Source organism: Ruditapes philippinarum, unplaced genomic scaffold (assembly GCF_026571515.1).
Source record: "Ruditapes philippinarum isolate M1 unplaced genomic scaffold, ASM2657151v2 ctg8812_1_1_1_1, whole genome shotgun sequence".
NCBI lineage: Eukaryota > Metazoa > Mollusca > Bivalvia > Venerida > Veneridae > Ruditapes > Ruditapes philippinarum.
Genome location: NW_026855567.1, coordinates 1 through 14,029, shown reverse-complemented (window position 1 = coordinate 14,029; position 14,029 = coordinate 1). Strand labels below are relative to the sequence as shown.

At 30.9% G+C, this 14,029-nt stretch overlaps 1 protein-coding gene across 1 annotated transcript in view; it reads left to right on the top strand.

Moving 5' to 3' along the window:
* LOC132743728 (sushi, von Willebrand factor type A, EGF and pentraxin domain-containing protein 1-like) overlaps positions 1–6,242 on the top strand; it is a gene marked incomplete at its 5' end in the record, with an annotated part of 30,717 nt that extends 24,475 nt beyond the window's left edge. Inside the window, 6 exons of the mRNA XM_060732279.1 lie at positions 920–1,084; positions 1,313–1,412; positions 1,773–1,969; positions 2,275–2,385; positions 2,742–2,838; positions 3,068–6,242. Coding sequence (XP_060588262.1) covers positions 920–1,084; positions 1,313–1,412; positions 1,773–1,969; positions 2,275–2,385; positions 2,742–2,838; positions 3,068–3,293 — 896 coding nt within the window. The remainder of the gene's footprint in view (positions 1–919; positions 1,085–1,312; positions 1,413–1,772; positions 1,970–2,274; positions 2,386–2,741; positions 2,839–3,067) is intronic.
* Between the last annotated feature and the right edge of the window lie 7,787 nt (positions 6,243–14,029).

The following is a 14,029-nucleotide window of genomic DNA, read 5'->3' as shown; positions in this document are numbered from 1 at the left end:
TGTAACCTAAATATTATATATAACATGTGTGTCATAGAATAATTGTATCATCTACTGTTCATTTACTGAATTGTGCACTTTATATTTATCAACCGGCAACACCCTTCACTCATTGAATTATCTGCCCCGAAATAGAAAAAATAGTTTTTTGATCCTTCATACGTCCCAACTGCAGTGCCTTCAGCACTTTGATTCTTCATATGATACCAGTACTGGTTGGTTCCAGGAAGTGGACTTGAAAGAGATTAATATAAGTTGAAAGAACTTAATCAAGCCTAAATAAATATGTTTAAAGATATTGTATGTTTTGTAATTGAGACTGCATACCACTCTTCATTGAATTATATATGTATGTAATTATGCAAATTTGTCAATTTTCAAACATGGAAGAATATGTAAAATATGTATTGCAAATATTTGTACATATTTAAGGTAATCATTAAATTATATGCATCCATTTCTTATTGGAAAAATTGACTTAGAATTGATAGAAAACTAAATTCTAATTACCTCCCTTTATTTACATGAAATATTAAATTCGGTAATATCTTTATAAATAATGTTTTTTGAAACTTACAATATCGATAAATCTTAATTTAAGCATCATAATTTGTATATAAAACCATAAAAATAATGTGTTACAGGATCTTTAAACCAGTGTTCTAGTTTCATAGTGAGGATTAATTACTGATTATCTTATCATTTCCGTTCAGTTGAATTGTACAGAATTGCTGTTTTAATGCCATTACTTACCTTTAATCAGCTCTGTACAACTTAGTGAAATATATGTATACAAATAAGAACAAGACAGAATTACAGGTCAGTCTTACAGTTTGATAATAAAATAGTTCTTGACAAGCAAAATGTGACTCATGTGTTGTAAAGACTTATTGAATTATATATATTTTTATTTCCACAGTTATGTGCAATATTTTGGGTATGGAGATGTCAGTTGATGGGAGTTGTGTCCCTTGTCCTGTGGGCATGTACAAAGAGGAGAGGTCAGAGGTCACATGTCAGTCTTGTCCCTATGGTTACACAACTATGTACACTGGTTCCAAAAATATACAAGACTGTTCATTTGGTATGTAATTAAGAATTGTATTCTTTTGCAAATTATTATAGAAGACCTTGATGAAATGATTTTAACAGAATTTTATGCTGTAATTTGCTCGTCTTTCACCTGAGTCAGTAAAATATTGGTTAATTATTATTAGTGTCACAAAAAAAAAAATGCTCAAATCACATTCTCCTATTATTCGGATTTTTCTATGTTTTTGTACTTATTTGCTTAAATATTTCTACATTTCAGTAAAATGTAAATCAGGGGAGAGAAGAACTGTCAACAACACTTGTGAGTTGTGTCCCTTAGGAACATATCAGGAAAATGATGATAAAGATTGTTGCACTAGGTAATTGTTGATTATATTTCTCATTTGTTTTTATGAAATTTAATGTTTGAATTTGAATTCCTACATAGAAGAGAAAGCTTTATCATGATTTTATCTGACACAAAGTTCTTATTTTAATTATGGTGAGAATTAGCCTATGTCAGCCTTCAGTCCAGTGATTGTGGATTCAAGCCCTACTTTGGTCATGACCTTGTTTTATCTCATTATACTAGTGTAGGAAGTAGACTCAAAAATTATTAATACAAGTTGCGTGAACTTGTTTCACAATCAAACTATGTTAAATCTCATCATATATTCTGGAGATAATATAGAAGGTTGGTCGTTGTATAATTTAACCAGAAATAAACTCAATTATTTCAGGTGTAACTTTGGCCAAACAACTCTCAGACAAGGATCAGTATCTAGTTTAGAATGTGTCACCATGGAAACAGACAAGGATCCATGTGACCTTGACCTACATGGTTGTGGTGAGGTCACAGGAGTATGTACAGGAGTTGATACTTCATACAATTGCCAATGCTGTGAAGGGTCTACTTACCAAAATGGAGTTTGTGTTGGTAAGACACATTTGTTTTTAGAATTTTGTCTTCAGTATTTTAGAATTTTATTTTACTGTTCAGTAATTATTTATAAGTTACCAGTAATCCAAAGCTGTTCTTATTTTCAATTAAACCTTTTTATATATGTATTATGGTTTCATAACATGTCAGAGTAATGATTGGTAAATTAGGAAGCAGACATGTGACAAGTTATTAGTCATAGTACATGTTCTAAGTGATAATTGGAAGAAATCTGTAGTTCAAAAATTAATTTACCTCAGGATTTTCTTTTATATTGTATTTGTTGTAAATCATTTTCTCAGATAACTGTGCCGGTAAATGTGAGAATGGTGATTGTAGTAAAGATACAGAAGGAAACCCTAAATGTCTTTGTCATGACGGTTACCATGGTTTAAAGTGTGAACTAGAAATTGGTATGTAGTTACAATAAATAAATTGACCTTGCAGGGGAAAAAAGAGACATTAGTTTTGAAGAAGTTTTAAATTTATTGTTCAAATAAATTTGATGATAGGGATATTTCCAACATGATCTGTTCCAACTTTTTCTTAAAGAAAACAAAAGACTCGCTATAAGGTCTTCTTCATCTTAATCAAAGTTACAATATTTGCTTTTTGCTTTGTTCTCATTATTAACATGGGATGTCCAAATTTCAGCCAGCTTTTATTCATAAAGTAGCAATTTTATGAAATCAAGTATATTTAGAATGATGTCATGTTAGAAAGATACAAATCAGACAATGAATTGATTGTTGAACTTTATTTTTGTTAGATACAGGTATTGGTACAGGTGCTATAGCAGGTATAGGTGTTACATCTGTGGCAGCTCTTCTTGTTATACTGGCCTGTATATTCTTATGTTTTAGAAGGTAATTTATTTATACATAATTATTATCTCTACATATACAAATAAATGGACGCAAATAATATTCATACTTTTGTTCAGATCTATTATAAATCGTAAGTAAACAATCATTATTCTATGAGTATTATTCTTTTAGTTTCTTTCTAAACTTTATTTTTAATTCAGAACATCATAATTAGCTATTTAATGATGCAGAAAAGACATTTTAGGACACTGTTATATATGCATTACAGGCAGCTGAATAAGAACGGTGAGAGTTATTTCCCTGTACATCGTAGTGATATACGATCAAGTTTTCGAGCTATTGCTTTAGCCATGAATCCAATGAGATTTGAGGGAAGGAGTACTACAAGGACACATTCTTCTACTCTAGCTAGTACACAGATCCCGAGACCTCAGTGGAGAGAGATTGAGAATGCAAGCAATAGTAGTGGACAAACAAGTGATAGCTATTTCTGATATATCTTAACTTGTGACAGCTATTTCTGATGTGCCTAAACTAATGAGAGCTTTTTACAGTGACAGCTATTTCTGATATATCTAAACTATTGACAGCTATTTGTGATGCATGTTAAGTAGTGACAGCTATTTCTGATATATCTTAAGTAGTGACAGCTATTTCTGATATATTTATTCTTGTGACAGCTATTTCTGATGTGTCTAAACTAGTGAGAGCTTTTTCTTATATATTTAAAACAGTGAAAGCTATTGCTGATATATCTAAATTATTGACAGCTATTTCTGACATAGTAAAAGCTCTTTCTTATATGCTTGAAACTTATATAAGTTATTTCTGATGTATCTTAGCTGGAGACAAGTATTTCTTACACATACACCGGTCGTACATAAGTGACTGCTACTTCTGATATCTAGACTAGAATATTTTGAACAGTAATAGCTATTTCTGATACATAATTGTGTGAATGTTATTTCTCATATTTGACTTTTTTTACTGTATTGTAAACATAAATTTGCTAGTGGCAGCTATTTAAGATAAGAAAGTCTTTATAGACAATCAGACAATTCATATAAGGATGAAGAAGTAATATTTAGTTATTTTAGAAATTAGCTTGTTTATATTGATAACATTTTTTCTGTGCTGGTTAGAAAGTCTGAGATATATGTTGTATGCAAAATTATCATGGAGGACAAAATGATTCAGCCATATTTATCACTATATTTGTAAAATGTCATTTAACTTCAGTGATGTTCTTCTGTACACAGGGAATCAATGTGTAAGATACATATGACTTGGAATTTGCATGTTATACCTCATTTATCTATGATAAATCTCCGATCGGCAGTTGTCCGAGATTTCACCCTGTCCTTGATTTGACACCATACTTTGTTCATTGTCTCACAGTCATGGTATAGTAAATTTGATGTAGTGTCAATGTAGAGGTTTGAACAAGTAGAAATAAAGTGTTTAAAACTTATATAGATACACTGAAGGAAGTGCTAGCATGAAGACTATTTACCCGTGGATATGCCATTTCATTCATGTTTCATTACATGTGACTGCTAATGTAATTCGGGCAATATGTTTTGAATGTATATACTTTGGGATTTTTTTCATCAATGATGTATTGTATATGATATCAAACTTTTTTGTAGGTTATTTTGTTCAGGTGTTACAATAGATAGTCATTCATTTTTCATATTATGTTTATAAACATATCACATGTCATGATATAGTCTTTCGTTTGATACATCACCAGTTTCTTGTACATATGTTAATATGTTATACCTAATTTGTAAAGTGGGATTTTCAGATGCATGTGTATTTTGTATATTTCTGTTGTGGCTGGCTTTTGCTGCCAATATGGAGCCAGGCTAGCTTGTATTTCAATGCAGTTTGACCAGACTCTATACTGTTGGTAGCTTAATTTTTGTATTTTGTAAAATATTAAATAAACTGTTCCGAATCCTTAAAATTAAATGGACAGTTCCAAATTGAAAGGGAAAGCAGGGGAAACCTATATAACACAAATTCAACAGGTTTAAAGTTAAGTCATGGAATTGTAAGTTTATTTTATTGTGTTAACAACTACTGGTATTACTTTTCTCTTGTTTAAAACACAGAAATAATGACAACAGTGAAATAATCAAGGAGCAGTAATGTGCTTCTGTACTCATGGGAAGCAAATGATGTCAGTAAATCAATGTTTAAACTTTTAAATTATCAGCTGAGAGAATGTAAATGTCTCTCCTTTGGCTTGCTAGAATACAGAAACATTTGAGTATTTGTGTTTCATGTGGGAAATAGTTTTTCCAGGGCTTTTTTTGTACATTGTTTTGTGACAATCAGTGTTTATATGTTAACCATTTTGATATTATTTTCATTGTACATATAGATATATGTATTTGTAATAATGTAAATAGACGCTGGTTCAACCAGCAAACTGTGCAGGGGTTTTGTGGATTGATTTGTCCCGATATTGATATTTTGAAATTTTCTTTAACTTTGTTTTATGTTTCAATAAGTTTATTTATGCTTTAATCACCAATAGTGATTCATACCTTTAAAAAAAGTAAGTTTGAACATTATTGTAAGCAGGTATTTTAATATTTTTATTACTTTTTTTGTTAAGTTAAGGATGAAGAAATATCTCTACAATTCTGCCATAGATTTATTTTAGTTGTTAAAGAAAAAAAACCTTTTACTTGTTCAGTTCAAAATCATTAATATGTACAAGTTAAAAGATTTGTCTTTTTGTTCTTGGTTTTCCATTGCTCTTGTTTATAGTTATTGTTTGTAAATTATGTTAATAGATATTATGTGTATATAGTTTAAGGAAAAAATGTGATTTCATAGATTATGGTGCCATATATAGTCATCTTTGTAAATTGTTTAGAAGTGTTTTTAATCAGTTTTTAATGCAGACATCTCTTTACTACTTCATATACCAGATTTTTCTCTGCCTAAGGCTTGTTGTTTTGTTGTTGTTTTTTTTTTAAAAAAAAGAAAAGTTAAGAGTTCAGAATCAGTGAGCGATTAAGCTTATGTGAAATATTGGGTGATATATTGTATTACTTTGAAAACAAGACTTTTCTAATACCATCAAAATTTGATAAATATTCTATAGACAGTCTAGGTAAATTATACTTATCTGAAGATTTTGGCATTTTAATATGTCTTTTGGACAAATTTGTTTTATTACCTACATTTCAAAACCACCAATTCAGTTTTTGTCTCGCCAAATATGCAAATTTTACATGCAGACGGATTAAAAGCTCTAGAAACAATTTACAAAGTATGATATAAATTTGGAAAATACCACGCCAGTGGCAGAGGTAGTGTTTCCAGAGAGTTGTGTGCAATTATTTGTCATGTTATTTATGTTACAGACATTCCAAAATTGTTGTTCTTGTTTTTGATATATTTAGTAAATAAAGATGTGGAATGATTATTTAGTTTGTTTATTTCATTTTTTTAAGTAAAAATATATATCTATGATTTATAACTGCCTACAGACAGGTTTTGTTTGGTAATAACTAAAAATATATCTATGATTTATAACTGCCTACAGACAGGTTTTGTTTGGTAATAACTAACAAGAAACATGGCAATGCCATGAAACCAGGTTTTCAATTATCACCATTGTAGATAAATATGTTGTATTTGAAATACAAATACAAGCAACAAACAATGACGTTTTGTTTGATTTACAGTATTCCCTAAATGTTTGTTTGATATACAATTTCCCCTATATGTCCTGTTTGATTTACTAGTTCCCTATATGTCCTGCTTGATTTACTAGTTCCCCTATATGTCCTGCTTGATTTACTAGTTCCCCTATATGTCCTGTTTGATTTACAATATCCCATATACGTTTGTTATCACCATTACATTTATGATAGTAATATTCATCATTAAAACTGATGTAAATTGATAAAATTTGGATAATTATTATGAATTAAAGAACTTTTCTTCTTAATAAATTGCATCAGAAACTATTGAACCTAAAAAAAAAAATTTAAAAATGTTGTGTTGATGTAAATCAAATGCTTAAATAAACTTTATTGGGCAACTAATACTTCATTAAATATCATCAAAGCGATTTTCAAATACACATTTGTTTATTTTCCATGCCATATACATGTATATTTTATATGCATGTACATATAAAGGTGTACATGTATATTTTGTGAAATAAAATTAGAAAAAAATCCAATGATATAACTCTATTAATTTTGATGATCACTTCTCCCTAAATTTCAAAACTTCTCCCTATTTTTCCTGAAGGGAGAAGTCACTTCTCCCTAAATTTTCAGTCCAAGGTAGTCCCTGCAATGTAACTATGTGCAATGTAAAACATGAATAATGTAGGAGGAATTGCGCACAGAAGAAGTGTTCACTATATATATTCTGTATAAGGAAAAAAAACAAAGGGCCATTATTAGGTAAAAAATTATCCAATCACAAAACCCCGACAATATGTGCTAGGGCACTTGATGACAAAGCTTCTGTGAAAGTTTGAACAAAATCCGTTGAGAAATGTAGGAGGAGTTCAGCACAGAAGAATTTGTTCAATTCTGTATAAGGAAAAAAAACAAAGGGCCATAATAAGGTCAAATATTATCCAATCACAAAACCCTGACAATATGCGCCAGGGCACTTGATGACAAAGCTTCTGTGAAGGTTTGGTCAAAATCCGTTGAGAAATGTAGAAGTTGCGCACTGTAGAAATTGTTCACTATTATTCTGTATAAGGAAAAAATATACAAAGGGCCATAATTCGGTCAAATATTATCCAATCATAAAACCCCGACAATATGTGCCAGGCACTTGATAACAAAGCTTCTAAGAAAGTTTGGTCAAAATCCGTTGAGAAATGTAGGAGGAGTTGCGCTCACTATATATTCTATATAAGGAAAAAAAACAAAGGGCCATAATTAGGTCAAATATTATCCAATCACAAAACCCCGACAAAATGCGCCAGGGCACTTGATGAGCAAGCTTCTCTGAAAGTTTGGTCAAAATCCGTTGAGAAATGTAGGAGGAGTTGCGCACAGAAGAAATTGTTTACGCCCATCCACCCGCCTGCCGATATACCTCAATCTAATAACCAGTTTTTTCCTTCGGAAAACCTGGTTAAAAATATTTATCTATGATTTATAACTGCCTACAGACAGGTTTTGTTTGGTAATAACTAAAAATATATATCTATGATTTATAACTGCCTACAGACAGGTTTTGTTTGGGAATAACTAATGTTCCAAGTTTTAATTTGAACTTATATTGTCCCAGCAAAACTTGTATACTGTAATTCATACACACAGTAACATATTCCAGTCCCTAAGCATGTATTTCTGGGGTTTTAATATAGATGGTTCATAAAGTTTGTACTTCAGTACCTGGGAGGGAAGTCATGTTTGTATTTTTCATATATCTCCAAAGCTATCGGTATTGAGTAAACACTTTCATATACCATCCAGTAGTTACTAGTCAGAATATGTTTCACTAGTCAGAAATATTTTACTAGTTAGAATATGTTTCAGTAGGCAGAAATATTTAACTAGTTAGAATATGTTTCACTAGTCAGAAATATTTAACTAGGCAGATAATATTTAACTACTCAGAAACATTTAACGAGTCAGAATATATTTAACTAGTCAGAATATATTTCACTTGTCAGAATATATTTCACTAACCAGAATATATTTCACTAACCAGAATATATTTCACAAGTCAGAATATATTTCACAAGTCAGAATATATTTCGCAAGTCAGGAATATCTCATTAGAATATATTTCAGTAGAATATTTAAAACCCAGAAAGTGGTTGTCCAACCTTCTAACTAAGGTGCCATTGACTCTAAGCCAAGAGGACTATAAAATTCTACCTAGAATATAAGAGAATATATATATATATATATTGTTGACAATCAGTTTCAGACATTAACTGTTTTTGTTCAGAAATTGATTAATATAAAACCTAAGGTGTTACCTTGACAATTCTTGTATTATTATCTCCGTTTTGTAAATATTTACCTAGACATTATCAAAATGATTTTATGGAAATCTTCGGGGGAAACTCTTGCTTTGTAATTATCTTACTAGAGGTTTTATTTGGTGCTATTTCAATTTTCAACATTAATATGTTGGAAATTGAATAGACTACAAATAGGTATTTATTAACAAGCAATAAAGTCAGTACAATATTTCACTTGGCAATTTACAGATGCTACCCATTATGTTAAATATTTGAATGTTCATTCTAAAATTTTATGTAGTTTTCGTATGTGTTTGGTAGATGATTATTTATCAACAACAGCTTGAAAAAGACTGTCTTCCGTAATATCTTGTAAGACCTTGTAGATGGTTATTTTGGTAGATTACCTTTCTATTTGATTGGAAATTGGAATTTCATGTAAGACATGATGCAGTTTTGGATGTAGTCCTAATCTTTTGAACCTACTGATACATGTACTTTGGCTTACATATCTTTCAAGCTTCATAATTTTGTATTTTTTCCATTACTTAAAGAAATACTATGCTCATCCTTGAGTAAAATATTTTAATCACAGAAATTATTGGAATCTATGAAATTCTTACTGTATATGTCTAATTTGAATTTAAACAAGATTGCATTTGAGAAAAATGCTATGCCACCGCATTAATACAACACTAAATAGTAGTGTAGGAACAGATTTTTTTTTGTTTCTATACAATTGAAGATTGTCATAATGCATAGATCCCTGACCTATCTAATTCTTATTATCAGATTAGTGATTAAATCTATTGTTAATCAAATAAAAGATCAGAGCAGGAATATATCAATGCACTTGAGTCTAGTGAATTTGGTGGTGAAGGTCATATTTCACACAGCCAAATTTCATGACTACATCAAAGGACAACACAGTAAGACACTTTGTCAAAATCTAGGTAAGCTGATATCAAAGTCCACTTTACATCTTAATCTGTGCACATGGTTCAAATTTCATAGCTGTAGATCAAAGCACAAGAAAGTAGGTCACATTATCAAAATCTAGGTCACCTGATATCAAAGTTCAATTTTACAAACTAAAACTGTGCACATGGTCAAAATTTCATTGCTGTACATCAAAGGACAAGAAAGTAGGTCACTGTCCCCTTGGTCAAGGCAAAATTTTGACCCAAGGGTTTAATTCAGAACAATCTTGATACAGGTCCACCAAACAACATTTCAAGTCAAATATCTAAGCTGAAGCTTTCTCCCCATTCAGAAAACATTTGATTTATTTTCTGTTTTTACTATGTGTACATAATGAGAATCATGCCCCTGGACAGGGCCAGTTTTGACACCAGGGGAAAAATTTGAATAACTTTGGTAGAGGACCTATAGATGATATTATATAGCAAACATGAAAGCTCTATGCCTTGTACCTTCAGACAAAAATATTTTTTATTTTTTTACTAGATATACATAATGTAAATCAATGACCCCCGGGGCGGAACCAATTTTGACCCCAGGGCTAAAATTTGAACAATCTTGGTAGAGGTTCACTTCGCAAAGTCTCATGCCATATATTTCAACTCTAGCCTTTGTCAATTCAGAGAAGAAGATTTTTCAAGTTTTTACTTTATACATATAAGGAAATCTAGCGCCTCTGGGGCAGGGCAATTTCAACACTAGGGGTATAATTAAAACAACTTTAGTAGAGGACCCAAAGATGATATTATATACCAAATATCAAAGCTTTAAGCCTTGTACCTTCAGATAAGAAGATTTTTTAATTTTTACTCTATGTTCATAGTGAAAATCAATGACCCCTAGGGGTGGGGCCAATTTTGACCCCAGGGTTATAATTTGAACAATCTTGCTAGAGCTTCACTACACTATGTTTCATGCAAAATATCTTACCTCTAGCATTTGTCAATTACTAGAAGATTTTTTTTAAAGTTTTTACGGTAAGTTTTTACTATATACATGTAAGGATAACCAATGACCCCCGGGGCGGGGTTGATTTTGACCCCAGGGCTATAATTTGAACAATCTGGGTAGAGGTCTACCAGACAATGCCTTCTGCAAAATATCTAAGCTCTAGGCCTTTTGGTCCTTATAAGAAGGTATTTTAAGTTTTAACAATATTTACATATAGTGAAAATCAATGACCCTGGGGCCGGGCCAATTTTGACCCCAGGGCTATAATTTGAACAGTCTTGGTAAGGGTCTACCAGACAATGCCTTATGCAAAATATCTAAGCTCTAGCCCTTTTGGGTCTTTTCAAGAAGGTATTTTAAGTTTTTACTATATGTACATACAGTGAAAATCAATGACCCCCGGGGCGGGGCCCATTTTGACCCCAGGGCTATAATTTGAACAATCTGGTAGAGGTCTACCAGACAATGCCTTATGCACAATATCTAAGCTCTAGGCCTTTTGGGTCTTTACAAGAAGGTATTTTTAGTTTTTACTATATGTACATATAGTGAAAATCAATGACCCTTGGGGCGGGGCCGATTTTGACCCCAGGGCTATAATTTGAACAATCTTGGTAGAGGTCTACCAGACAATGCCTTATGCAAAATATCTAAGCTCTAGGCCTTCTGGGTCTTTACAAGAAGATTTTTTAAATTTATTCTTATAATTCCTTTCGGTTGCCATGGCAACCAGATTTCTGCATGGAATGAAATTCTTTGAACAACTTTGGAAGCCCTTCACCCAAGGATCAATCCTGCCAAGTTTGGTTTAAATTGGACTAGTGGTTTTTCACAAGAAGATTTTTTAAGTTCACTATATAATCTATATAACACACACACACACAAACAAACACACACACAGGTGAATCGCTATATGCCACCGCATCGCAGATGCTGCGGTGGCATAAAAATGAATAAACTATGTATGGGAAGGTGCGTTCCCTATTACGGGAGAAGTAAAGTTGGTCCGGTCTTAAAACAAACTGCCAGTTTTTTAATTACACTACAATTATATTTTTATTGTGAACACCTATAGTGTATGTGTAGAATTTCAAACACACTTTGTGTCTATTTTATATTTACAAAGATACTGTGTAGCAATAATCAATACTTTGTAACATCAAATTTGAGCATAGTATATTTATCTTTAATCTTGGATATTTCACATGAATATGACTGTAATTTGTCAATTAACATTTTATCATGCTTTCTTACTTGTTCAGCTACACAATTTTGTTTGATTGACATTGTAATTCAGTTGACTATAGGTAGTAAAAAAGTTTTAAAAAGTTTGAAAGTCATTTCTGGAAAATTCTAGTAGACTTGCCATAAGATTTCTCAACATTATTGAATCTGTTTCTTTGAAACAGTTCTTTTGGAAATATTCATTCACACAATATTGGGTAAAATAAGGAAACAACACTGGTTTATTTAGGCCATTTTATTAAAAGCAATGACCGAAGATAACAAAAAAGCTCACAATAAAATGGAATATTGTAATGGAATGAAGATTGCATGATTATCAAAACAAGCAAGACACACAGGAAATTCTACATGATTCAGAGTTAAATATCACGATTACTGGAACATACCCACTCTCTAGTTTAATACTACAATGCATAATACATTATTATACATATCTTGTCCAACGCTGAAAAATGTACTTTATAAAAAAAAAAATAAGAACAGTAGTTAAATTGTGATAACTTTCATTTAAAGGTGACAAATACCCTAACAGTGATTCCTATACAACTATTTAGAAAATGTCAGATTGATCTTCAAACTGAATGGAATGAAGGTTTACACATCAATTAATCCTAAGACTTGCACATTTCTGCCTAGTAGCATCCAGGTATAGTTGGACAGTGAAACTGTTGACAGATTTTCCCTGACAGCAGGATTACTGTCATTCTTTAACAACAGACGGTAAAATGATCTTGAGTTCAATGTTCATTGTCTGTGAGAGTGAATATATGAGTGAGTATAACATGTGAAATTTCTTATAGATCTTAACTTTCTTTTTATTTCTCACTGAATACTTTAAAAAACTTGAACACTGAAAGATAATACTTGATGCATGACAGATAAAAAGTAATCACATTAATGATTTGTTGAACAAAGAAAAACAAATCATATTCTTCTGGTTGAAGAAATATTACACTTCAATTTTGTTGTAATATGATGGAATAATCGTAAAATTATTCCCTTAGTTGTATTAACCTAGTTTTTACAAATTTGAATTGTATTGCAGTGTACTTTACCAAATGCATTATTTCTAAATTGAATAAAACCTGCTCTAGAGGTTAGAATATCTGTATGTAAACTTCAATATTCTATCAAATAATAAAACAAATATAAGAGACTACCAGCGTAAAATTCTCATTTCAAATATTGAAGAGTTTGGAGGGAATGTAATATAATACATTTTCCTGATAATAAATACAAATTTGGTGTTGTAAATATTATGTTTTCTAAGAGATATATCTGGCACCATATTGGTTTCTAGAACTTAATTGCATTACAGAGTGATAAATATATGTTACCCAAGAAGCAAATATTGCATTTCCACACCAAAACACTGTGAACAAGTTTTTTTTTGTTTTTTTTTCATTTCTAATGCAACAGAAATAAGTTCTAGACCATTAAATGGTAACAACATTATCAAAATTTACTGACCTCAAACAAAGACGGGGATAAAAGGATTTTGTTAAAAAGTCAAATAACTTGAGTTTTGTTTGTTGAAATATCTTTATACATGTACAAAAAACAAAGTCTATAAGCTGTAGCAATGGCTGATTACAACTTTACAAACATTACAAGTTACATGTAGAGATGCTGACATTTACATGGATAGAAAGAAATTGTTATAACTAGAAAATAATACTTAATATAGGAGATTATATCTTTTATAATCCTGAAAAACACAGGCTTCCCACTCTCAGTGTTTTGTTAGAAAAAGTAAAAAAAAAGCATTAGTTTACAATGCTATCTTTATAATATAATAATGTCTCAACATGATAAAAAGAAACCATTTACATGAATGCAAGTTTCAAAGTGCCTTATCATTAAAAGTAATATTTTTTCCTTCCAGTAAAAGTATAGATTTCTTCATATTATTATCTTATTATCGTTTTTGATGTAATAATTTGATTTGACTAGAATGAAGTAATGAAATATGACCTGTGAATATACATATTTCTGACAAGGAGATTTTAAACACGTGTTTGATAAGTACTGATACATTTATACATGTTACAGCCACAGAAATATTGCATGTTTCCATGAAAA